The sequence below is a fragment of the Felis catus genome, chromosome E2 (genome assembly GCF_018350175.1).
Source record: "Felis catus isolate Fca126 chromosome E2, F.catus_Fca126_mat1.0, whole genome shotgun sequence".
NCBI classification, from domain to species: domain Eukaryota; kingdom Metazoa; phylum Chordata; class Mammalia; order Carnivora; family Felidae; genus Felis; species Felis catus.
Genome location: NC_058382.1, coordinates 44,559,344 through 44,585,011, shown reverse-complemented (window position 1 = coordinate 44,585,011; position 25,668 = coordinate 44,559,344). Strand labels below are relative to the sequence as shown.

The 25,668-nt window shown below is 51.9% G+C and overlaps 2 protein-coding genes and 1 long non-coding RNA gene across 5 annotated transcripts; 1 reads left to right on the top strand and 2 right to left on the bottom strand.

Annotated features, from left to right (window-relative positions):
• Window positions 1-162: 162 nt before the first annotated feature.
• Window positions 163-8,870, top strand: COG8 (component of oligomeric golgi complex 8). Of its 2 annotated transcripts, XM_045046163.1 has the most exons (6): window positions 163-569; window positions 1,731-1,938; window positions 2,758-3,585; window positions 5,420-5,588; window positions 6,370-6,546; window positions 8,421-8,870. In XM_045046163.1, exons 1-6 carry the CDS (start codon window positions 163-165, stop codon window positions 8,576-8,578), a joined length of 1,947 nt encoding a protein of 648 aa, XP_044902098.1. In that variant the 3' UTR covers window positions 8,579-8,870. The 2 variants fall into 2 exon arrangements, with proteins under 2 accessions (XP_044902098.1, XP_003998273.1); XM_003998224.6 differs by lacking the exon at window positions 8,421-8,870 and having other exon boundaries at window positions 6,370-6,817.
• LOC123382285 lies at window positions 5,446-8,532 on the bottom strand. Its single transcript, XR_006590432.1, has 3 exons — window positions 8,398-8,532; window positions 6,358-7,993; window positions 5,446-5,583 (listed from the first exon to the last, which is right to left on the bottom strand). It is a non-coding gene; the product is annotated as an uncharacterized LOC123382285 (long non-coding RNA).
• A 3,136-nt stretch (window positions 8,871-12,006) lies between the features above and the next one.
• Window positions 12,007-23,003, bottom strand: VPS4A (vacuolar protein sorting 4 homolog A). Of its 2 annotated transcripts, none has more exons than XM_023245076.2 (11): window positions 22,822-23,003; window positions 19,307-19,418; window positions 19,076-19,223; window positions 17,652-17,710; window positions 17,417-17,536; window positions 16,773-16,929; window positions 16,082-16,230; window positions 15,648-15,729; window positions 15,213-15,432; window positions 13,608-13,748; window positions 12,007-12,894 (listed from the first exon to the last, which is right to left on the bottom strand). In XM_023245076.2, exons 1-11 carry the CDS (start codon window positions 22,840-22,842, stop codon window positions 12,793-12,795), a joined length of 1,311 nt encoding a protein of 436 aa, XP_023100844.1. In that variant the 5' UTR covers window positions 22,843-23,003; the 3' UTR covers window positions 12,007-12,792. The 2 variants fall into 2 exon arrangements, with proteins under 2 accessions (XP_023100844.1, XP_023100843.1); XM_023245075.2 differs by having other exon boundaries at window positions 17,652-17,713; window positions 22,822-23,002.
• Between the last annotated feature and the right edge of the window lie 2,665 nt (window positions 23,004-25,668).

Below are 25,668 nucleotides of genomic sequence, written 5' to 3'. Positions count from 1 at the left end.
TCCCCCACGCTAGCGCCCCGCAGCGTGGAGGACCGTCGGAGAAAGAAAGCCGGACGGATACGCAACCACAGCGATCGGAAGAGTGCCCCCGCTGCTTCCGGTCCTAGATTCCGAGCCAGCGCCCTTGCCGGGCGGGAGGTGAAGTGACGCTGCTGCCAGAAGATGGCGGCGACGGAGACTCTTGCTTCGTCAACCACCGCCACGGCGTCGGCCTCGGCCGCAGCGACCGCCACTGCGGCGGCTCTCGGGGAGGTGGAGGATGAAGGACTCCTGGCATCGCTGTTCCGGGACCGCTTCCCCGAGGCCCAGTGGCGGGAGCGGCCCGACGTGGGCCGCTACCTCCGGGAGTTGAGCGGCTCCGGGCTGGAGCGGCTGAGGCGCGAGCCCGAGCGCTTGGCGGAGGAGCGGGCGCAGCTGCTGCAGCAGACGCGCGACTTGGCCTTCGCCAATTATAAGACCTTCATCCGCGGCGCCGAGTGCACCGAGCGCATCCACCGCCTCTTTGGCGACGTGGAGGCGTCGCTCGGCCGCCTGCTCGACCGCTTGCCCAGCTTCCAGCAGAGCTGCAGGTGTGGCGGGCCCGGCACTATAAAGGGGCTTTTAGCAACTGTAATAGCTGACGTTTATGATGATAGAAATAGCTAACGCTTTACATAGCACTTACCATGCGTCAGGCTCTCCTTTGAGCATTTTAAAAATCCGTTTAAATTCCACAACAACTTTCGAGGTAGGTACTGTTATTCCCATTTTATGTATGAGGAAGTTGAGACAGGGAGCTTAGTGATTGTTCAGTGGGCACAGCTAGTAAGTTTCGAAGTCAGAATTGGAAACCAGCAGCACGTCCTTCCCTGACAGGACTGTTGGGAGTACTAAATAAAGAGATTCCATGCCAAGCGCTTATTATTGGGTCTGACATAGTTAACACTCTACGGTCGTCAGCAACAGTCTCCACACACACACACACACACACACACCAGCTGAGACCGTCCAAAACTTCTAATGGATAGAAGGCTGACAAGGAAATCCTTCCAGTTGGAGGCAAAAATTATCAAAAAATCCTTTAAGCCGTAATTTGCCTCTCTAGATCCTCAGTCTATTATCCCTAATTCTGCCTTTCAATTTTTCACCTTTCTTTTGAGTCTTTGGATATTTGACAATAGCTCCTGTACCCTTCCGCCTTCCAGAATAGGTAGGGGACCTCATAAAGCAGGTCACTGCAATTACGGAGGAGTGAAAACTGCTACGAATTAAAGTTGAACAACAGCAGAAGAGAAAAATTAAAAGGGCTGAGGGAATTTAAGGTTAAGGTTGTAGCTTCTAAGCTAGTTAGTGCATTTTTATGAAAAGCATAGCTATTAAAGGAACATTTACCATGTGTAAGGTTCTGTGTTAAGTTTGTTACACACATCTCATTTAATCCTCACCTCCTTGTGAGGTGGGTCCTATTACTATTTTACTAATGCGAAAGAGTTCAGAGAGCCTAAGTACCTTGTCACAGTTAAGTGGCAGATCTGGGTGCACATACGATAAATAACCGTGTGATTTGGGACAAGTTGCTTAGCCTCTCTGGGATTAGAGTTTCCTCAAGGGTAGTAGTACTTACCTCAAAGGTTTGGTGTGAAGATTAAGTCATAAACCATGCAGCTCAGTGCCCAGTCCATAGTAATCACTTGGTAAATGTAGCTGAGTTATGGGTGTGGAGCAGTGAGTGACCGAAATTCTCTTACCAGAAACTTTGTGAAAGAGGCTGAAGAGATCAGTTCCAACCGCCGGATGAACACCCTGACCCTAAACCGGCACACAGAAATCCTGGAAATCCTGGAGATCCCCCAGCTCATGGACACTTGTGTCCGGAACAGCTACTATGAAGAGGCCCTGGAGCTTGCAGCCTACGTACGCCGACTGGAAAGGAAATACTCTTCCATCCCTGTCATCCAGGTAGCCAAACTGTCCCAAAAGGACTCAAGCTGATGTTCTTATAATCAGTAATGGTGTGGTCATCGCTGAACCTGTAGGCAGACACCTTAGGGAAACTGCAAGTTTTACATCAATTTCTGCCAGTCAGGCAGGCTTGAACATAAAATATTCATTCATTCATTCATTCATTCATTCATTCATTCATTCAAGTGATAAATACTAATCATGTGCCAGGCACTAATCTAGGTGCTAGGGAGAAACGAGACAAGGCAGACAAGGCCCTGGCTTTCATGAATGAAAGCTGATAGTTGGTAAATAAATGATCCTTTCAGATAGTGGTAAATGAAGAAAATAAACCAGGGAATGGATAGGAGACTAGATGAGGTACCCTAGGTAGAGTGGTCAGGAAAGGCTCTGTTGGAGAAATAATATTTAAGCTGAGACCCAGATGATGAGAAGGAGCCCGCCACAGGAAGATGTGGGGAAGGCGCAAACCACAAAGTGGAAAAAATAAGTATAGCAGGCTCAGGAGGGAACACGTTAGGAGTATTTAAGAAATACAAAGATAGGAAAAAAAAAAAACCACAAACAGTGTGCCTGGATTGCAGTGAGCAGGGGGACAGTATTAGGAAGTGGGTGTGGCAGGAGAACCACACAGGGCCTGTAGGCCACAGTGAACCAGACCTTTGTTGGTAACCCTGTACACATCAGCTTTAGGAAATCTTTGTAAGTCAGGAAAGCAGTGGTCTGCCTCTCTAGTCTGCAACATTCAGGGGTAGTGGAATGGGTTCCAGAAAGTATTTTTCCCATTGTGGTATGACTGACCCCCTTTATTGTCAGGGCATTGTGAATGAAGTGCGCCAGTCCATGCAGCTGATGTTGAGCCAGCTGATCCAGCAACTGAGGACCAATATCCAGCTCCCTGCCTGCCTCCGTGTCATTGGCTTCCTGCGGCGCATGGATATCTTCACTGAGGCCGAGTTGAGGGTGAAGTTTCTTCAGGCCCGAGATGCTTGGCTCCGTTCCATCCTGACTGCCATCCCCAATGATGATCCCTATTTCCACATCACAAAAACCATTGAGGCTTGCCGTGTCCATCTGTTTGATATCATCACCCAGTACCGTGCCATATTCTCAGATGAGGACCCACTGTTGCCGCCTGCCATGGGTGAGCACACTGTGAACGAGAGCGCCATCTTCCATGGCTGGGTGCTACAGAGGGTCTCGCAATTCCTGCAGGTGCTGGAGACCGACCTTAACCGGGGGATAGGTGGCCGCCTAGACTCTCTCCTGGGTCAGTGCATGTACTTTGGGCTGTCCTTCAGCCGGGTGGGGGCTGATTTCCGGAGCCAGTTGGCTCCTGTTTTCCAGCAGGTGGCCATCAGCACTTTCCAGAAAGCAATTCAGGAAGCAGTGGAAAAGTTCCAGGATGAAATGAATTCCTACACCCTCATCTCCGCTCCAGCCATTCTGGGCAGCAGTAACCTGCCTGCTGCTGTGCCAGTCACTCAGCCAGGGACCTTGCAGCCACCCATGGTACTTTTAGATTTCCCACCCCTTGCCTGCTTCCTGAACAGTATTCTGGTTGCCTTCAATGATCTGCGCCTCTGCTGCCCTGTGGCCCTGGCACAGGATGTGACTGGGGCCCTGGAGAATGCCCTTGCCAAGGTGAGCACATACTGCTGGCTCTCTACTGGGGCTTTCTTTGGTAGTAGGTGGCCAGACTTTTGTAAAATATAAACCAGTCCATGTGTTAGGTGGTTGCAGACTTAGGTTTAGTGGGGTTTTAGAGGTTTTTCTGATTGAGCAGCTCTGGTTAGCTCCCCCTCATGGGACCTAGAACAATTCATGAAGTGGCTTACCTGCAATAATGATTCAGTAATGTTGCATTTGTTTTCTGTTGTTGCGTAACAAACTCCATAGCAGCCTAAAACAACATATGTGTATCATCTCCCACTCTCTGTAGATTGGGAGTCCTGGGTCCTCTGCTTAGGATCTCTCCCAAGGTTGCAGTCAAGGTGTTGGCCAGGCTGCAGTCTCATCTGAAGCTTGACATCCCCTGTCGAGCTCATTCATGTTAGCAGATTTCTGTTCTTTGCAATGATAGGTCTAAGGCCTAGAGGCCACCTCACTCCATAAGCCCGTTCACAGTGGGGCTTTCTGATTCTTCAAGGCCAGTGGAAGAGCATCTCTCCTGCATGAGTCTCTTCTGTTAAGGAAGTCCTCAACCCTTTTTTAAAAGATTCGTCTGATTAAGTCAGGCCCACCCAGGATATCCCTTGATTAATTCAAAGTCAGCTGATAGGGGCTTTAATTACCTCTGCAAAATTGTTCATATTTGTCATATTATATGGGTTAGAAACAAGACACACATTCTGCCTGCAATCAAGGGGAAGGGATTACACAAAGGAGTGGACACCAGGGGGGGTGGGATTCAGAAGAGCCATCTTAGAATTCTACAGAACACAATAAATACTAGCACCAGTCATATCCTACACATTTTTTACATATTTAAACCTTAAGATATTGAGGTGCTTCTTAAAACTTATGGCATCTTATAATTGCTGTCAGCCAGATGGCAGTTGTGACATGATTATATAAAATATTTCTGGGCCGGGGCGCCTGGGTGGCTTAGTTAGTTAAGCATCTGACCTCAGCTCAGGTCATGATCTCAGGTTCGTGAGTTCGAGCCCCGTATCAAGCTCTGTGCTGACAGAGCCTGGAGCCTGCTTTGGATTCTGTGTCCCCCTCTCTCTGCCCCTCCCCTGCTCACACTCTTTGTCTCTCAAAAGTAAATAAACATAAAAAAAAAAAATTAAAGTCTTTGTGGGCCCAGCTCTCTCTCTCTCTTGAGCTTGCCTGCTCTCATATCTTTGATACAACTATTAATGGCCTCCTGTAAGAGGAAGCAAGCATGAGCAATGAAACTTTTTTGTCAGTGAAATTCAGGTAATAGTTATCTGCTAATGTTTATACAGAACTTACTCCATGCCAGGTAGTATTCATCATACTTTATACCTATTAAGACTTGATCCTCACAACCCTAAGAGGAAGGAAGGAAAGGTACGGAAACTGAGGAGCAGAGGGCATGAAGTGTTTAATCACTTGGAAGCCACAAAACCAGCAAGCAGCACAGCTAGGACTGGAACAAGAAAGTGTAGCTCTGTTATTTGTGTGTGGAACTTCTTTTCCAGGTCTGTCTTCCTTTCCAGTTTTCTAGTGGTCTAGCTTCCTGGAACCTCAAAGGTCTTACTCAGTAAAAACCTTTTATAGTTTTGCTTCATTTTTCTGAATCCGATATAGTTCTGGTCCATCTCCTGAAGGAGTCAAGAACCTCTTGATGCTCTTCCACTGGAACTGGAACCTGTGCCAGTAATGAAACATGTTGAGTCAGAAATAGATCAACGAAGTGACAGAATTGTGGAGAGTGACCACAATTCTGAATTTAAACAAGACAGTAATGTACTGTTTGGAAAGACTTTCTTTATGCCTTGTCCCCTAGGTAACTAATATAATCCTGGCCTTCCATCGTGCAGAAGAGGCTGCTTTCAGCAGTGGGGAGCAAGAGCTCTTCATCCAGTTCTGCACCGTCTTCGTGGAAGACCTTGTTCCATATTTAAATCGCTGTCTCCAAGTCCTTTTTCCACCAGCTCAGATAGCACAGACCTTAGGTAAGACAAAGGAGGGGAAAGATCTTTAAAACGACAGTACTTTACTGATATAATTCACATACTAAATAATTCACCCTTCTGTAAAATTCGATGTTTTTTTAGTAAATACACAGACATGTACAACCATTACCACTATCCAATTTTAGGACGTTTCCATCACCCCCAAAAGATCCCTCGTGCCCAATGCAGTCATTCCCCAATCCCACCTTTAGCCCCTGGCAACCAGTAATCTGCTTTCTGTTGCAGATTTGCCTTTTCTGGACATTTCATGTAAATGGAATCCTACAATATGTGTTTATTTGGCTAAGTGGAAGAGATTAGAAAAGAATCACATATTGTGTGAATGTCCAGAGAAGGTGTTTTAAAAAGATTTTTCCGGATCTGTCTTCACTTGCCTGTGCCCACTCTCTCTGTGCTGGGGATGGGGCATGGAGGAGACAGAGCTTCCCGAGGGGCAGTGGGCCGGTGATGACCACACCAGCGGAGTAGCTGTTGGGCACTTTCCCCCAGCCTTTTCCTTCCACAAGGAAGCCAGTGCCTTCTGACGTTCTCTTGACTGTTAACTCCACCCACCTACACTGTGCTGTTCCAGATTACTTTCAAAGTCTCTCTTTACAGTAAAGCTTCCTGTCCCATATCACAAAGATGACTTTTACTGTATTGAAGAATGGAAATTGTATCTGTCACTCCCTCCCTCCAAGTGTTTTTTCCCCCTGTGATATAAAAATTTAAATTTATTGAACGTTTTTTTCTATTTCACTTTCTCTACCTTTTGGCTCAGGCATCCCTCCCACTCAGCTCTCCAAGTACGGCAACCTTGGGCATGTGAACATCGACGTCGTCCAGGAGCCTCTCGCCTTCATCCTGCCGAAGAGAGAGCTGGTCCTGTGTCTAGACGAAAAGGAGCTGGTGCCCGAGCTCCCAGCTCCAGCACCGGAAGTCCCCCCCGAGGAGTCAGGCGTCGAGCCGGTCGCTGCGGCTTTCCCCGAGGGTGCGCAGGAGCAGGCTGACACGGCCGAGCCGCTGCAGGCCGAGGTGCCGGGTGCGGACACCTAACTCGCGCCGGCGCGGGGGTGGGGGGAGGCAGGTGAAAGCTGGGGACAGCCCCGGAGGACAGGCTGCGAGGGCATTCATCACAGCCCGTGAAAGGGGGGACCTCCCGGTCACTTTTGCAAATGGTTGGTGATACTGTAAAAAACGGAATTAAACAATAAAGCTGACTGACGTCACGGAGGCCGGCTGCGCTCTCAAGGCGCGCGGAAACTGCGCTTCCCGGCGTCCCCCGCGACCGGAGCGCTCTCCTACGGGGGCCGGGGAGGACCGTGGTGGCTGGGCAGCTGTGCTCGGCGCACCGGGGGCCGGATGGGGGCCGGACTGCTGCTGGGGCCGCTGCTGGGGCGGTCGCGTCACTGCTTGGGGCCGACACCGCCGTGGGGAGAGGGGACGGGGGGCCGCAGCGTCCGGGCCTGTAGCTCCGCGTCCGCCCCGGACGGCCTCGAGGGCCCGGCGCGCCAGCGGTCTTACTGGCGCTACGTGCGGCGCCTGGTGCGGGGAGCGCCCGAGCCGCCGTACCCGCGCGTGTGTCAGGTCGGGGACCCGGCGCTGCGGGCCGTGGCGGCCCCGGTGGAGCCCGCGCAGCTGGCGGGGCCCGAGCTGCAGCGGCTGGTGCAGCGGCTGGTGCAAGTGATGCGACGCCGGCGCTGCGTAGGCCTGAGCGCTCCGCAGCTCGGGGTGCCGCTACAGGTGTTGGCTCTGGAGTTCCCCGAGTCACTCTTCCGCGCCTGCGCGCCGCGCCTGCGCGAGGCCCGCCAGATGGAGCCCTTCCCCTTGCGCGTGTTCGTGAACCCCAGCCTGCGGGTGCTGGACAGCCGCCTGGTCACCTTCCCTGAGGGCTGCGAGAGCGTCGTCGGCTTCCTGGCCTGCGTGCCCCGCTTCCAGGCCGTGCAGATCTCAGGTGCAGGGGGTGGGCAGTGGCCGTGAGGCGGTTGGATAAACGGTTGCGTCCCTCCCCCAGCCCATGGAGGCGGCGACCTCGGGCCCCACGAAACGGTTTTGTCAAAACTCCAGTTAAAAGTGGAAGGGCAGGCTCAATGAAGCCTTCCGTCAGGAACTAAGAGCTGGACCGGGGAGTGGATTTGATTCAAGACTAACCAATTGGGATAGGGGAAGAGGCTCGTGTAGCAGCTGAGCCAGCTCGCTGGGAAAATGTATTGGGGCTGAGAAGGTGACCTAATTCGATGGTACCTCACACCAGGTCCTCTGCTCTGTGCCCTCTAGTTCGCTGTCCCACACACAGACTTTTGCCTCAGTTGCATCTGTCATGGTCGAGTGGAAATAGTGGGACCCAGCTTTGCCCAGTCCAGGGTGATAGGCCATTCCTGGTCTGTCGTAGTACAGGATGTTTTCTGAAATGGAATTCGTTGCTGGGATTAGGATTGTTCCTTTCAAGCAAGCCACTTGGTCCAGGTCAGAAGGTAAATGGTATCCCTTTATTTTATAATGTACCGAGTTGCAATGCTTTTAGGAATTGAAATCAAACAGTATTTCAGAAATGAGAGGAATGTTCAGAAAGGAAACACCTTACGAAGATCATTTTCTCATTTCAGCCCCATAGTAAGCCCAGCAACCTAATTGTCAGCGTTAGAGCCACAGTGAATACCTGGTAATGGGCAAAGTTAAGGCATCTTTTCTGGGAAGGATAGGGGTTGCTGTCTACATTCCCTTCTCATGTTGCCTCTTGTGAACAGGAACAGCCAAGGGCTGGGAAAAGTAGGGAGATTAAAAACAATGCAGTTCGGCGTATTCTTACCCAGGCTGTAAATTACTTTGCAGGGCTGGACCCCAGAGGGGAGCAGGTGGTGTGGCAGGCGAGTGGATGGGCAGCCCGTATCATCCAGCATGAGATGGACCACTTGCAGGGCTGCCTGTTCATCGACAAAATGGACAGCAAGACATTTACAAACATCCACTGGATGGAGGTGAATGATTAGTTTTCCTGCTGCACCTGAGGATTCTGGAAACCAAAACACAAACACTGGGCTCTGAGCTGGGACTGGCTTGCTTGACGTCAACTTGATATTGGCTTGGCTCTGACCGAAAACAATGGATTGCCAAACCAAACTGGAGAAATATGTTCAAAATGTTTGCCCTGAAACCGGCCATGGACAAAATACTGCCTCCAACTTGAGAAGAAAATAAATTTCTCCAAAGAGAGAAAATTTCCTGATGATTTTGTATGGTAAAACGTGAGGCAAAATAAATAACCACTCTTAGTAGACATGATTTCATAGACCCGTATAATCTATCCCAACGCCAAGATTTGATAATAACATAGTCCCAAAATACCTGAAAGCTTTGCTTAAAAATGCAGGTTAAGGCTGTGGTTGACCATCTTCACAGAGTTCTTTTTACAAAGGGCTTGTGTATCATACCTGCGGAATCCTTCTTTGCCTTGGATACCAGTGTGCGTGTGTAAGTGAAACAGGATGGCCACAGTTCACAGAAGTGTTTAATGACAATATTAACGTAAATGAGTACCCACACATTTTACCAGGTTTACACAGTTTTGATCTCCACCTTCTGCCTTCTACCTTTAGCAGATTTGGGGATGATTTTCCTGCTGAGATCTCTTGGGCAGCTGGTACTCTTTGGGTGGAGGTCATGGAGCATGGCTAGGGGAAGGATGATAGTTGAGACGGAGCAATGAACCTCTTCCTGTCACGGTTAGAAAGCAAAATGTGCTTCCTGGTCACCACACTTGTTTTGAAAAAATAAATTAGCATCACGTTGACCAATGAGTAGCCATAAGACACTGTAAAAGCTATGTCAGGAGGTGAAGGAACTTGTTTCTCAAGATACTGGTTTTGCCTCATTTTTATGTTGAGTGTTTTACAAGGCAGGTACCCTTACCAAACAGAGCCCTCAAAATCCAAGTACCCATGTAGTAAGTCCAGTAAGTTATTTAGAAAAAAACGTGTTTTATTTATTTAATGTTTATTTATTTATTTTGAGAGACAGTGTGAGCTGGGTGAAGAGGGGAAGGAGGAGGGGCAGAGAAAGGAGGAGAGAGAGAGAATCCCAAGCAGGCTCCACGCTGTCAGTGCAGAGCCCAACATGGGGCTTGGCCTCACAAACCATGAGATCATGGCCTGAGCCGAAACCAAGAGTCAAACACTTAACCCGCTGAGTCACGCAGGTGCCCCAGAAAACAACATGTTTTAAATAGCAGTTAGCTAAACAAACCCAGGAAAGATCCACTCTCCTGTACGGCTTTCTCTAAACAGGCCGTCTGGGGGTCATACTATGAGGCCAAGCAAAAGGGAACTGGCTCTCTGTGCATGAAACTTTGGAAGGGAACAGGTGCCAGCATTGCTCCAAGGTTAGATACTCAGCCCCTGGGGAAGTCTATAGAAAACTCTTATTCATACTAAACACATGGATCCTTATGAAATTAGAATCCAATGAGCCTCCATTCCCTTGGACAATGTTTATAACCTCCTGCAGGGTGGCATCAGAATATTCTAAAAATTTTTTTAATGTTTATTTATTTCTGAGACAGACAGAGACAGAGCATGAACGAGGGAGAGTCAGAGAAGGAGACACAGAATCTGAAGCAGGCTCCAGGCTCTGAGCTGACAGCACAGAGCCTGACGCGGGGCTTGGACTCACAGACTGTGAGATCATGACCTGAGCCGGAGTCGGAAGCTCAACCAACTGAGCTACCCAGGTGCCCCAGGCATCAGAATATTCTAATGTTTCCTTACACCTTACAGTGCTCTGAGGTTAACAGTTCTTACTGATGCCTTTGTAATGTAGGTCTTTAACATTTGACTGAAGCTTCCTGACCTGGGGACCCAAGAGTATATGGTAGCTCAGAGTGGACCTTAGAGAAAGCTTGAAACTGTCTATATTGCTGACAACTTGAGGTTTACTATTGTAACCAAATCCACTTAGAGGAAGGATCTGTTCAACTAAATACTGTAGACCAAAGGCAACAAATCTGGATTTGTAATAAAATCTCTCCCATCTCAGGCAGATACATCAGCCAGCAATCAGCATCTTGAGCTAAGGAAAGTTTTAGAGGTCAACTACCAAAGTGAAAGCCAAGGTAGACAGAAGGTTTAGGATAGAATTCCCAAGTAGGGAAGAGGGAATTTCACGGTTAGCATTTAGGGGAGGAAATTCCTCTGCACATATTAGCCATGTTTAACATAGATGGTGAAGCCACTGCATCGGTTCAGCCCCAAATGTGAATAGGACATTCGTCACCCCGCTCCGAGTCACTGGTGGTGGAGACAGGATTGGAGAGGCATGGCGTGCTGTGATGAGCCACAGCAGCCCTAGTTTCCGTTAACCCCTGTGACTTGTCAAGGTGTTTAAGCAGTAGAAAGGAAGATTAAAAACTAAAGTGAGGAGCTCCTGATTCAAGTAAAGGTGACTGGAGGCAGAATAAGAAAACACAAAAGGCTAAAAGGAAACCGCACAAGCAGAGGCAGTGTCCCATGCTGGCTTCTAGTCCAGCACTTACCAACAGCAATTGGTGGCTGAGGCAGCAGGTTATCGAGGCAGGGCTAACGCACCCAAGTGGAGAGGAGCGCTTGGGCCCGAGCCTTCAAGGAACCCATCAAAAGCTGCCTCAATTCAGCAGCCATTCCTAACCAAATCAGAGAACACCACAGTGGCAAGGCTAACGTGATCTAAGGTGGGCCACGTAATCCATTCTGGACAATTCGGGTTTTACTAAGATATAGAACACTAATACCGGCTTCTTGAGGGGGAGGAGGGCTGGAACAACCCGATGCCGGGCCTTCTGTATGTTCACATGCGCGTGGTCAAAATGCGACAGCCTCCTCGACAGACGGCATTTCTAGGGCTGCCCGCTCTGGAGCCTCGGGCGTCTCATGATCAGGAGTCACAAATCCAAATGGCCACAGGGGCTGGGCAGGCAACGCAAGGGAAAGAAGCAGTCCATGTGGGGATGGCTGCGCCGGACAGCGTGTTCTCCTCCTGAACAGCGCAGCCCCTGCTCGGCTGCGGCTGACAGGATGTCTCACGGGGACGCAGGCCCAGAGTTGCCCGATGTCCCCAAAGCCAGAACTCTGAATTTCCACATCAACTCTCTTGCTTTTTCAATGCTGGCAGCAGACCAAAGCAAACACAGCTGCAGGCCGTGTCTGGCCCACAGGCCCCCCGGTTTGCAGGGAGAACTGTCCAGGTCCCACATTTGCAAGGCCTTAAGGCGAAAAAAGTTCTGGCCGACCTGAGCGGAGAACAGGCTGCGGAACTGTGACAGCTGGCAATGCCCTCCTCTGCTGACGAGAAGAGCACGGAGAGAAAACCAGAGGGTCTTTCTACTGGAAGCAAGCGTGGCCTTCAAGAAGCCCCAGACAGGAATCAAAGATGAGATCACTCAGGTGGCTCAAGAGGGAAAAGGATTTATTAGCCCATTTCCAGGGCGGGGTGCCAGGGGCAGTGGCTGGGTTCAGCGTTCTCACATTCAGAGGGAAGAGAAGGCAGCAGTGAAACCCTACCTGACTGCCCTCACTCATTCTGATCTACATAGCTTTGTGCTCACAAAAACCATCCTCTCCTCCTGCAGGGAGGACACAGGGCCGGGGATGCTGACGTAGGGGTTGGGAATGGCTTGGCTTTACTCTCAACCTTTACAGGCAGGGCTTGGGCTGGCGACCCAGGGCATTCGCCATTGTGTGCACAAGGAGTAAAACTTGGGTTAGAAGGAAAGGGCGGAGGGAGCTGGCAAGCCATTCTGACGGTCTGCACCAGCCCCACAGTGTGGGCTGCTCCTACTCCTTGACACTTCTGGGAGATTTTAACTTTATTTATAAAGAAGACAAAAATCCAAGCAGCATTAATTTAGGGGAACAAAGAAAGGTTCAAAAAACAAAACAAAACGTGGAGGGGCAGGACAAGGAGTTGATGAGCATCCAGAAGAGGAGGAGAACCAGTAGGAAGAAGTAGGAAGAACCAGTATTCCACCCAGTGCCGAATATGCTTCTGTGTCTCTGCGGCCCCGGAGGCCCTTCCTTCCCACTCCCCGGCTGGTGGCCAGACAGCAGAGGGGACGCCAGAGTGACGTGAAGATGAGCCCCGGGGCCCTGTCTGGCTGCTGACATGGGGGGTGCCGTGGATTTTTTTTACCCCAATCAATTCCTCCCACCTTCACCATCACCGAGTGAAGAAATTTTTAACTCTCCTGTCCAAAGTCCTCTGAGAATTTCTTCACTTTCAGGAGGTCCTCTGCATTCACGGTGGGCCGAGTGGTAGCCAGAGACCGGAGCATGTCCGACTGCAAAGACAAGGGCACGAAGCTGAGGAGCCAGGCTCCAGGTCCTTGGCCTCCCCGTGTCACAGAGCCATGTGGTCCAGGGCAGGAAGAGGCCTCCCCTCGTGGTCACTCCCAGCCCCAAGTGCAAAGCTCCCCTTGGTTGCCCAGCTTCTGCTTGAATGTCTCCTGTGACAGGACAGCTCTTCCCTCCTGAGGCGGCTCATGTCGTTTCCAAACAGGCCCACTCCTCATCTGAGAGAATCCAAGCTCCCCTCATCTCTTAACTCCCACGAGAAGCTCTTTCTGACTCCACACCCACCGCACCAGCCGCACTGGCAGGACACCTGCCACACGCAACAGGCAAGACCGTCAACAAGACCAGGATGAGGAAAGGGCCAGACTAGTCCCATGAGGCTGCCTGTGCAACAGCATCAAAGCAAACTGCTGAAAGACACTGTTTCCTTCTGGGCACAAAGCAAGCCAAACCCGTGGAATGATGCAGTCACACCAGCTGGCCTTTTTTCTTGCTGAAGAAAGTAAAATGCTAACCCTATGGCCTCATCCTGGGCCCGCAGTAAGTCTAATGGCAGGAGCTCCAGCTACCCAGAGCCCCATCGGCCATTCTGTTTGGGAGGAGGCACAACAGCCCAGGACAGAGAAGGAGAGCTTATTTTCAGACCCAAGGCCCCAGTTTTCTGGTCTCTGTGCAATCCCTGGCCCAGCCGGCTGCTTACCATGCAAACCACAGGCTCTAAGAGTTTGTCACCAGGGACATCCATCCAAGTCATCTCCATGGCCTCTGGGTCCCCTGGGGAACATGGGGTCAGGAGGTCATCGATCATAACGCTAGGGTTGGTGCGGGAAGGGCCACAGACCTGAAATCAAAGAGGAGTCTGGCTGGAGGGGTTGCCCCTCAGCGCTTGGGGAAGAGACAGGATGCCTCAGGTTCTGAGTCACGAAGACAAGGGAATGGTAGGGAATGAACGCACGCCTGGGTTTCGAGGTCATCAGTCTGAGAAGGCAATGACTCCTTCAAAACTCGGGTTGGTAGTCAAAGTAGCTCGAAGTAGGATCTCAGAGGTTTGTGATTAGCCTGCTATTCCAGGCGCTGTTCTCCAGAATCTCAGTTTGGGGTCCAGAGTGCCCTGATATCTTCCTCTTGCTCATCCACTCCGTCAGATCTCACCACAAATGCAGTGACATCAGAAATGTCTTTCCAACCAGTCTGCTTTATTGGCAACATCCCCCTGAATATCCCCGAGGCTAAGTCCCTCCTTCCTTCAACTGTTGACTCAAATGTCACCTGGGGTGATGTACCCCTTAAGAGTACAACCTGGGGGCGCCTGGGTGGCTCAGTCAGTTGAGCGTCCGGCTTTGGCTCAGGTCATGATCTCTCAGTCCGTGAGTTCGAGCCCCGCGTCGGGCTCTGTACTGATAGCTCAGAGCCTGGAGCCTGCTTCAGATTCTGTGTCCCCCCCTCTCTCTGCCCCTCTGCCACTCATGCTCTGTCTCTGTCTGTCTCAGAAATAAATAAACATTAAAAAAATAATAATAGGGGCGCCTGGGTGGCTCAGTCGGTTGGGCGTCCGACTTCAGCTCAGGTCACGATCTCGCGGTCCGTGAGTTCGAGCCCTGTGTCAGGCTCTAGGCTGATGGCTCAGAGCCTGGAGCCTGTTTCCGATTCTGTGTCTCCCTCTCTCTCTGCCCCTCCCCCGTTCATGCTCCGTCTCTCTCTGTCTCAAAAATAAATAAACGTTAAAAAAAAAATTAAAAAAAAAAAAAAGAGTACAACCTGCCCACCACGCTCCAAACTCCAGAACACCAGATGCCCTCCCCTGCTCTGTCCTTCCCCTCATCACCCTCAGAGACAAATTTCACCCCAACTAGACGACAGGAGGCTCCTACAAGGCACAGATTTATTCTGCTCTGGTCACAAATGTCTCCCTGGCTCCTAGAACAGCACCAGGCGCAGAGCAGGACCCTTGGCCGACACTGGGCAGAGATGTGCTGTGTGAAACGAGATCCTCCTTCGAGCGTGTGATTTTGTGCCCAACGCTTTTCAGACATCGAGTGGGGCCCCACACGTGGCGGCACAGCTGGGGGTGGCAGAGGTGGCTGCTGTGGCCTCTGGCTTCACAGTCTGAGGTAGTCACACTCAAGCAAGAACTACAGGAAAGGACGGAGCAGGGGCAACCACAGCCCCTGGAGCCAGAGGGTTCATTTTGTACTTGCCCTTGATTCTCCATGAGACCAAAGATGTATCATCACCTGAGCAGCCAAGCTGCGGGCCAAGAAAACGGATATCCGTGTTCCTATGACACTCCCTGCCGGCCACTCACCTTTTTGAAGTGTGTTGCCGACTGTACTTTTCGAACAGGCTGCATGAGGGAGTCCCGCACAATGATGCTGATGTCAGCGCCTGAGTAGCCTTCCGTCTTCCGGGCCAGCTCGTGGATGTTGGCATCAGTGAGGTTGTGGGGGGTGCTCCCCAGATGCAACCGGAACATCTGGGCACGGGCAGCCTCCTCGGGCAGCGGGATGTAAATCCGCTTTTCAAACCTAGAGAGCCAAGCACAGGGCAGGACTTGAGAGCAGATGGTACAACGGTCTTCATGGAGAAGGGTGTCGGGGTCCTCCCGAAGCTGGCCTCGCCACGCAGACACGAAGAAGCCTCCAGGGAAATGGGGTCGGGTTGCACCCACGGCTGCCAGCGGCAGGACTGACCACAGGTGGAGAAAGGCCTCAGCCCCTGGCTCCTACTGGGGAAGACTCACCTCCTTCTAATGGCTGAATCCAACACCCACGGGATGTTTGTGGCACCGAGAACCAGGGTCCCATCGTTGTTATTCCCCACCCCTGGGGAGAGAGGGGAACACAGATGCTGACCCAGAACACCCGCAAGGACCAGGCAGAATCCGTGGGAAGCACCCGATGCAGGGCCATCCCTGTGCCACCACCGGCAGGGCCACCAGCAGCTCTGCGGGGCCCAGAGCCCCGAACCCTGCCTGGCTCGGGGAGGGCAGAGGGCCGGCAGCGGAGGCCACGGCGACCTCACTGAAGGCCTGGGGAGATGGAGCTGAGAACCGCTCCCCGGACATTTTCTCTCCTCCCTAAGGACAATCAGATCCAGCCGCGGCTAAACGATGAAGCCCGGGGCTGGCTCTAGGTAGACCGAGAACCAGGGAGGGCACCCGGCACTGGCACGCACCCTGCATCTGGACCAAGAACTCCGTTTTGATCCTTCGAGCAGCTTCGCTCTCATTCTCATTGCGGGACCCGCAGAGGGAATCCACCTCATCGATGAAGATGATGGAAGGCTTGTGCTGCCTGGCCAGCTCAAACAGGTTCTTGACTAGCCTGTGAAGGTGACAAGCGGGTCTGGGATCGGGACACCCACACACATGCCCGGCCAGGGGCCCAGTCGCTGCTTCTCTCGCCCTTCCCACAGGCGGGTCAAGACTCCAGTCATGCTTGGATTTCAGAAAAAGTCATCACAAATCCACTGGCAGCACTGTACCAGGGGGAACAGCCTGCCTTGGGGACAGCCTCACTCATTAGCTCTGGATTTAGGACAAGTCCCTTCCCCTCCGCTCAGCCTCAGTGCGATCTTCTGCAGAATGGGAGTCGGTGTGGGAAATAACTGAACCACACGAAGTCCCCAACAGGGGACACCCACCTGATACCCAGAGACTGCGAGCGCATTTATTTCCCTTCCCTTCGCGAGGGCTCCTCTCTCCCAAGTTCCCAGTCAACGTCAGCACTCTTCGTCAGGACAGCGTCCCGTGCAACAAGCTAGCAAGATCCCCCTCTGCTGGCTACTTCTCCCTGACACCCAACAGCGGCTCCTCTGGGAGGTGCCGCCGTGAGGGCAGGGCAGCAGGGCCTGGCAGCTGACTTACTTCTCACTCTCCCCCAACCACTTAGACATCAAGTCTGAGGAGGACACAGAGAAGAAGGTGGAGTTGTTGGCCTCTGTCGCCACCGCTTTGGCCAGGTAGGATTTGCCTGTGCCAGGGGGTCCAAAGAGCAGTATCCCTCGCCAAGGCGTACGCTTGCCTACGAGAAAGAACAAACTGAGGTGAGCTTCTTCCCGACTAGGGAAAGGGAACAGAGAAAAAGAGGAGACTTAAGGCGGGAGAGAAAAGTTCTACAAGACAACAGATTCTAGAAACGAAGGAATAAAGGGAACTGAACAGCCTGCTGAGAACTTGCTCCCAGCCCCGGCTCGTGACCCCCAAGACCTTGCAAAGTGACACTGGCCGGCACTAGTTCCTGACCCTGATTACTCGCTGGGGTGGTCAGGTCAAAGTTCTAGTCACAAAGGTGTTTCTGACACCAGGGAGGAGCCAGATGACGGCGATGAGCAGGTCCCGGAGCCTCTCCCGACTCAGAGCCCGTGGGAAGGTCAGGCCCTCACCCGCTGACGGCCAAGAGAGCCGAGTCGCTGCCTGCTCCTGGACACCTTCAGCGTGGAAGCCCTGAGCTGGCTTCCTCAAAAACCTGCTGCTTTTACTATCTGGGCCTAAAGTAGCTCAACTCTTACCTGTGAACAAATGTGGGAATTTAATTGGCAAAATGACAGCTTCTTTGAGGGCCTCCTTGGCCCCCTCGAGCCCGGCCACATCATTCCACCGAATGTTGGGCTTCTCCATCACAACAGCACCTACAAGAGGCAAGCGGAGCCTTTGACCTGGAGGCTGACTGTGGAGCCTGAGCCGACCCTTCAGGGGCCCTCGCCATGTCCCCCTCCCATTGCTGCAGGGCCTCGGGCCTCTTACCCATCAGTTGTTCCTGCAGTTTCTTTTTCTCTGGATTATCCCCTTCACTGTCACTATCGCTGCTGGGAAAGGAGACAGAAGAGGACATCTAAAGCGAGAGGCGGTTGGGCAAGGAGGCAGTGAGAGCAAAGTCAGGCTCTGGCTGCTGGCCCAGTGGCAGAGACGCCTGTCCTGCTCAACAGTAGAGACCCACAAGCAGGTAACTCAAGAACATTCGGGCCGCCTGTTCTCGACACTCCCTCCACATCCTCCAGGAAATACTCCCGTCACCCATCCTTGTTTCTTCATTAAGGGAGCAAGAATAGAGATGTGTGCCCTCTCTAGAAGGCCGATGAGGGACGTGTGCTTTGGCTGGACTTCAGGAGCAGCTGGGGAGGCAGCTGGAGCTGTCCCCGGCCTTGCGCACAGACTTACAGCCAGATGGCAAGTGGCTGTGACTCAGAGAAGAAGTGAAGTTTAAGTCTAAAGGGGAGCACTCAGGAAGGGAACATAGTCACTGGCCTCACCCCAGGGCCAGTCCCCTAATGGGACATAAGTGGTTGGCCCTTCTCAAAACTCTTCCAGCCCCCCCAAGATGCCTCACCCCCTGGCCCTCTTCCTCTCTTCCGAGAGCGCGTTCCCTGGCCTGGGCAAGCCCGTCCACCCGGGAGCCACGCCTCTCAGCTCTGGTGGGGCAGCTGACACATCACCTGCCTGTCTCCCGCTCCGTGACACTCCTGCCTGGGACCCTCCCCGTCGCTTCCAGGACACCACTGGCCTTGATGCTCAGCTACCTGGGATCTCTGTGGTAGGTAAACCACAGATGTGAGGAGAGAGGCTGCAGGGCAGGCACTGGCTTTGTAGCTGGAAACAGAAGCCCTGGGTGTGGGTCCAGACTCCATCAAGTACCGGCTCAGTGACCTAGACCGTATCTCTGAACTTGAGTGTGTTGCCTCATCGGTCAGATGAAGACAAGAACTCTGACTGTAACAGCGGCAGATACATTTTCATCCTGACTGCAGGCAGAGCTCTCGGGGCTTTCCCCGTGTCCTCTCATTTGCTCCTTAGAGCAACACTGGGCGGGCAGGCCCGTTATCCCCCTTCTATAGAGGAGGAGCCTGGAGCCACAGGGGTCATGGCACTTGTCCACGGTCACTTGGCTAGGAAGTGGCAGAGCCAAGATAGAGCCTGAGAGTCTGACTGCAGAATCCAAGGCCGGTGACCTCCACGCTGGCTCCCTGTTTCACTCACAGCTGAGGCACCGCCCACGGAAGTACTCTGCAAAGCACCTGCGGAGAGCAGCTAGGGGCCTTGTCACTAGATGGGTGCAATTCCCCAGGAGGAAGGCGCTATGGAAGTCGAAGGCATCATGAGCACCAAGAATGGCAGGGAGGTGCTCACGGGGGCTCCGGTCCCGGCTGGGTCCTCCCCTCCTCCGTGCTCACCCCTTGCTCTCACTCTGATTTTCTTTGACTGGCTTCTTGCCATGCTTCTCTTTGTTTCGTAAATAATCCTTCAGCTTCTCCGCTCGGTCTAGGTACTGCATGCACTTGGCTCGAATGCTCTCCTTGGCCTTGTCACTGTGTGCCTCATCTGCAAAAGGGGAATCAGAGAGGGGGTACCCGCTCTGCTCTTGCAGGGGTTCTGCAGCCGGGGAGGGCCCTGCCGTGACTCACATTTGATAGCGTGTAGGAAATACTCCACGGCATGCTGGTAGAGCCGGAGTGCCTCCTCGTAATTCTTGGCTTTATCCTCTTCTGTGGCTTTTGTCACCAGGTCAATGGCTTTCTGGAAAGGCAAAGCAAGTACCTCAGTGCTTCCCAAGAGACCCAAAAAGCCCTTGGGGTCCCAGGCAGCAGGAATCCTGTGGATCTGTGGGTCGCACACCATTATGTCGGCCTCTATTTCCAACATCAACCAGAAAGGCCTTAAGAGGAAGCTTTAAATGACAGCCATCCCTCTTCACAATGCGCTCATAGAGTGAAAAGCAACTTCCTTCTCAATTTCACTCTGGATTTCAGCAAGTGGAAACCTGATCAAATATCTCAGGTTAGAGCTCAAAGGGAGAATCGACTTTCTATTCCGTGCCTCAAGGGAAAGAAAGGTGGACCCGGACCCAGCACCGGACCCAGTGCCTGGAACAGGGGAAACACCAGAACGAACTGACTGCTGCGCTGCTCAGCATGAAGGCCAGAAACTGCATTTGACCTCGAAGGCCAGAGAAGAGCCAGCCCTGAGTTTTATGAGACGGACGAAAGGGATCTCTACTTCCTTCTACTGGCCCAACTTGCTTCTCTAGGGTGAAAAGGGGAGACGGTTTTCCTAAATTTGCTACTTAGGGAAGGGATGCTTGGACACATGGGTCAGTATAGCAGTAGCTTCAGTGAGAAAAGTGCTTGCTTACCCCAGACCCAGATATGTGCTACCAATTAAGAGGAACGGTCCTCTGGAGTCTTGTAAGAACCCTTGAAAGTGTCTCTGTGAATCTCACAAACCCTGTCGGCCTGTGCTCTACACTGAACCTAAAACACGCTGGATCTTTCAGGCAGCTGCCCCACACCTCCATATCCAGTTTTAGAAACCATGGCTTCACCAACCCAGGAAGCATTACCAGAATTATCTTCCCCAAGCTGATGAGCACTAGACACGAGGCGGGCAGATCCCACTGTAAACACAAAGTTCCATCCACAGCAAACAATAAACCTCCTGATCAGCTCTTGGCAGGGCCCAGGCTTTGTGCAGCCCTTCCTCGTCTGAAAGTAAGAGGTCTCCAAAGGACACAGCTAGTCCTACAAAACTAACAGACTGGAGTAGGTTAGGCCAGACTGATGAAAACTGAACTCACCAGGTTGCAAAGATGAGATAAGGTGAAGGGAGTGCTGGCTACTATTTTCAAGCTCTGCTACCTTCACTACCTAAAAATAGAGAATGACCAGGAGCCCAGAACCTTCTGGAATGATTACCTTAAACAATTTTTTTACGTTTATTTATTTATTTTGAGAGAGAGCTAGTGGGGGAGGGGCAGAGAGAGGGGGGAGAGAGAGAATCCCAAGCAGGCTCCACACCGTTGGTGCAGAGCTCAATGCGGGGCTCAGACTCACAAACCATGAGACCACGACCTGAGCTGAAAACTAAGAGTTGGACGCTGAACTGACTGAGCCACCCAGGCGCCCCCTGGAATGATTCATTTAAACACAAGCTTCTTGGGTCTACTCTCCCCGGACAGTGGCTCTTGAGCTAAGACATGAAACGAGTCCTCCTGTCCCTGATGGCTTCTCTTCTCCAGAACCAATATGCCCATCTCCTTGGACTTTTTCGCTCTGTATGCATTCTTGTTTGGGTCTGTCCTTTTGAAAGGCAGAGTTCAAAAAATAATCCAGGCATGCCCTGCCCACCGCCCCCCGCTTCTAGATACTTTATTAATTAATGCGCCTAAGAGCACAGTAGGTCTTTTTGGCATCTGCATAGTGTTTCAGGCGCAAGAGGCCGCTGGTGCAATGTGAGAAGGAGTAGTTTTGCCTAACACAACGGTGAGGTGATAGATAAAACTGCCAGCCTGCCACAGCTCTAGTAACACAGATGGCAGAGGATGAGGAAGAAAGACAAGGGTAAGGAAGATGTGTGAACACAGGGGCTGGCAAACTTTCCGTAAAGGAGCGGACGGTAAATGTTAGACTTTCCTGGCCATACAATCTCTGTTAGCAGCTGGCTACTCAACTCTGCCTTTGTAGCCCAAAAGCAGCCCAAAAGTTCCGATAAAACTTTATTTATAGACACTGAAATTTGAATTTCATGATTTTCACGTGTCATGAGGTATCTTTTCCCAGCATTTTAAAAATATAAAAACCTACGACATTATGATAAGTGAGGGAAGCCAGTCAGTCACAAAGAACCACATATTGTATGATTCCAGTTATAGAAAATGCCCAGAATAGGCAAATCCATAGGGAAAGTAGATTAGTGTTGCCTAGGGTTGGGAGAGATAGAGGGTTTGGGGGATGACAGTAAAGGGTGTGGAGTTTCTGGGGGGATGAAGATGTTTTAAAGTGTGGTGACGGTCGCACAACTCTGAATATACTAAACGCCATTGAATGATACACTTTGAATGTGGTTTATGTGGTGAGTTAGATCTTAGGGTTTTTTTTTTTTTTTTAAAAAAAAAAGGTAAAAACACTCTTAGCTCAAAGACAAAAAAATGTCTGAGCAGGTGGGATCTACAGGCGAAAATTTACAACCCCCTGCGCTAACAGATCACAGCTTGTGCTGGTGGACGGTGGTGTCTGGCTTTGGACCCTAACTAATTCCTGGCCTAGTACCCCGATTTATTCCAGGCCTGTTCCCACCTTTTCCTCCGCCTTCAGGAATCTGAATGCCACCCATCCTGTCCTGATCCAGCCAAACGCCCCTTCTTCCACGAAGTCTTGCCTAACTCCCTCACACGCTTTATCTGTCATGACTTACTGAGCACTTACTATGTAGCACACACTGTGCCAAGAACGCTCTACCTGAATTACTCAATCCGGAGCCACTGTCACAACAACCCTACACGGTACTACCCCATTTTACTGACAGGAAACGCGAAATTCCAAGATCAAGTAACTGGCCCAAGGTCACACGCCCATGAGCGGCAAAGCCAAGACCGAAGCCCAGGTCGAGGCCTGAGCATGTTTCTGTTGGCCGGCACAGCAGGACCGGCAGCACCTGGAGGGTGGGTCAGTCATGCGTCCAGGTGGCGCCACCCCAGCACCACCAGGCAAGATCTAGGGAATGAATGAAGGGTCGCCGGCCGACGGGAAGAAATCGGGGCCCCGGGGAAGGAGCGGGGACTCGTCTTCAGGGAGGCAGGGAGGGAGGCCAAGTAGCCCGACTGCGGGGCCGAGCTTCCCGGGCGGCGCCGGTGCGGTCCGCGAGAGGCTGATCCCCGCGGCGGTACCTGGGCGCCGCCGGCTGCACTCGGCGGCCTCGGGGCTCGGCCCGACTCGGCCGGGGGGCGGGGGCGCGGGCGTTCTGGACAGGAGGCGGCCCGTGGCTCCGAGCGCGTGAAAACAAACGGGCGGAGGCGGCGACAGGGCGGCGGGGCGGGAGCCGCGGGGCCGGGGCTCCGAGCAGGCCGCCCGCCCGAGTGCTGGCTCGCAGGCCCCGCCGCGCCTCCTCCGGCCTCCGGAAGCCGAGCCCGGCCGCGCCGAGGTACCTGGAGGGTTGACGTTGTCATTTCATCTCCTGGGTCCGCCCCACACCCCGCGGCGCTTCTTGCGGCCTCGGTCCGGCCCCGGGTAGCCGAGCTGCTGGGTCCGGCGCGGGGACCCCGGCGGGTTGGCGCTGGGCGCGGGCAGGGCAGCCGCTCGCAGCGGGAGCGGAGTCGGAGGGCGAGCGAGGAGCACGGCCCAGAGCGGTCGGGCCCGAGCCGCGCGACTTCCCCCCAGCGGCCACAGCCGGCACTGCAGGCAGCCCTCCCGGCGGCCGGGGGTCTGTGCCGGCGAGGTCCGGGGTGGGGCCGGGCGGAGGGCGTGTTAGGGGTGTGTTAGGGGCGGGGAGCCCAGCGAGGGCTGGGGTGGGGTTGGGTGCGGGGCGTGGCCAGAGTCAGGACCGAATAGAAACCTCAAGTCCTAGACCCCATTGCTGTGAAATAGCGCCTGTAGGTCAGTTTTTCTTGCACAGTATAAACCTAATTTCCCAGAGCTTCGGGTTTCTGATATTTAAGAGGATGTACTAAAATTAGTATCTTGTCTGGCTTTTGGGGGGAATGAATGAGCTAACTAATGTAAACACAGCGTACCCCACACTGGGGGGATTCAGCCTGTTAAGTATTATTATAATGCTGGTGGCTCTGTCTAAAGCCAGCTTTTTATTTTATTTTATTTTATTTTATTTTATTTTATTTTATTTTATTTTATTATTTTATTTTTTTATCTTTATTATTTTATTTATTTTTTAAAAGATTTTATTTTTTTTAAGTAATTTCTACACCTAACGTGGGGCTCAAATTCACGACCCCAAGGTCAAGAGCTCCAAGTTCCACTTACTAAGCCAGCCTGGCACCCCTGTTTTTATTCTTGTTTGATTTTAGACTTTTTCCTCTTTTTAAATGTTTATGTATTTATTTTTGAGAGAAAGAGGCAGAGAGACTGAGAACCCCAAACGGACCCACACTGTCAGCTCAGAGCCCCACATGGGGCTTGAACTCATCAACCATGAGACCACGACCTGTGCCTAAATCAAGAGTCAAATGCTCAACCAACTGAGCCACCCAGGTGCCCCTGTTTTTGTTTTTTAATATTAGCCCTTCTACTTTTCTCTTTAGGAAAGTGGGTTTCTTCTTCTTCTTCTTCTTCTTCTTCTTCTTCTTCTTCTTCTTCTTCTTCAGATTTTTATTTTTTTTAAGTAATCTCGACACCCAATGTGGGGCTTGAACTTAAAACCCCGAGATCAGGAGTCACATGTTCTACCAACCGAGCCAATCAGGCGCCCTGGGAACGTGGCTTTCGTAAACCTCCAAAGCTGGGGGCTTTAGCCTGGTAAACTTCAGTATAGTTTCTGGGGATACAGCAATGATCAAAACAGGTCGAGGGCAGCCTACAGTTTGAGAAGATGATGTTCATCAGGAAAAATGATGTAGTAAGTTTGTTGAGGCCCATGTGTGAAAGCTCCTGAGTATCTAACAGGCAACCTACATAAGATAGGTGGTCAGGAAAGGTTCCGTTTAAGAAAAGGTAACTCTAGCTCTAGTATGCAGAAGAGATTGCAAGGATGGAGTGACTATAGCATGTGAAGCTATTGCTATAGTCCAGAAGAATGAGGGAAGCCTGGACTAGGGGCAGGGCCATGGAGAGACATGCACAGGATAGAGAGATTTTGGAAGGCAGATCATAAGCACACAAATGGGCTAGATTTGGGGTATGGTGAGGGGCAGGAAGGGACGGAGATGACACCTGGGTTGCTGGCCTCAGAGCCTGAGTAGATAGTGACAACACTGAAATAGAGACTATATTGAACAAAGACCAGGCTCAGGGGGGTGGAGGAGTGAGGAAGATCCCAAATTTGAGGTGCATTTGAAACATCAAGGGTCAGTTAGACATATGCCTCTGGAAGTCAGAAAAAAGAGGTGGGAGATGTACATCTGCAAGATGTGCGGGAATAGGTGGGAATGAGATCTCCTAGGGAAGAGCAGAGTGCAGGGGGAGGTGAGGGGAGAGCCTAGGACAGAGCTTGGAAGTTTACCGACTAAGGAGAGGAGGATGAGCCTGCAAAAGCAGCTCAGAAAGACAGCTGGAGAGAGAGGATAGCCACAAGAGTGTCTTGAGAGCCAGGGAAGGAGTGCTGGATGAGGAGCGGGGAGCACAGTGTCTGACGCGGCTGAGAAGACAGACGGTAATACGAAGACACCAACCACCTCAGCCAGAGATGTTTCAGTCAAGTGATGGGGGCGGAAACCATACCACAGTGGGCCGGGTGAGAGCGGGTCACCAGGGGGCACAACTCTTTCAAGAAGTTTGGAGGAAAGGAAGGGAGCCCTAGAGCGTTAGCTGCAGGAGCTGAGGGGTCCAGGAAGGAATTTGGGATGGTTTTTAATGGGAGAAGAGTTCAGCATATTTAAAAATCCAATAGGAGGAATCTAGTTGAGGAGGCTAATGAACGGGAATAGGATCAAAACAGATGTAAGAGGAGTGGCTTTAGACATGATAGGTGCAGGGAAGAAGATAAACAGATGCCTACCTAGGTCAGCCAGAAGATAACAAAATGGGAGGGTACTTCTGGGTGGCTGCGGTTTTCTCAGGGAGCTAGGAGGAAAGAGAATCTGTTGCGAGAGGGACAGAGAGGTGGGAGGCCTGGGGTTTGAGCAGAGTGAAGACGGTTTGAAACCCTTTCAACATTTATTTATTTTTGGGACAGAGAGAGACAGAGCATGAACGGGGGAGGGGCAGAGAGAGAGGGAGACACAGAATCGGAAACAGGCTCCAGGCTCTGAGCCATCAGCCCAGAACCCGACGCGGGGCTCGAACTCCCGGACCGCGAGATCGTGACCTGGCTGAAGTCCGAC

What these genes read in the sequence shown, in the direction of transcription:
- VPS4A (XM_023245075.2), bottom strand. Translation starts at nt 22,842, where the DNA reads ATGACAACGTCAACCCTCCAG. An exon ending in TGACAACGTCAACCCTCCAG is followed by an intron (nt 19,419 to 22,821) that starts GTACCTCGGCGC and finishes TTGCCTTTCCAG; the next exon opens with AAAGCCATTGACCTGGTGAC. An exon ending in TTTCCTACACGCTATCAAAT is followed by an intron (nt 19,224 to 19,306) that starts GTGAGTCACGGC and finishes CCCCTTTTGCAG; the next exon opens with ATGAGGCACACAGTGACAAG.
- COG8 (XM_045046163.1), top strand. Translation starts at nt 163, where the DNA reads ATGGCGGCGACGGAGACTCTTGCTTCGTCAACCACCGCCACGGCGTCG. An exon ending in TCAGATAGCACAGACCTTAG is followed by an intron (nt 5,589 to 6,369) that starts GTAAGACAAAGG and finishes CTTTTGGCTCAG; the next exon opens with GCATCCCTCCCACTCAGCTC. An exon ending in AGTCCCCCCCGAGGAGTCAG is followed by an intron (nt 6,547 to 8,420) that starts GCGTCGAGCCGG and finishes ATTACTTTGCAG; the next exon opens with GGCTGGACCCCAGAGGGGAG.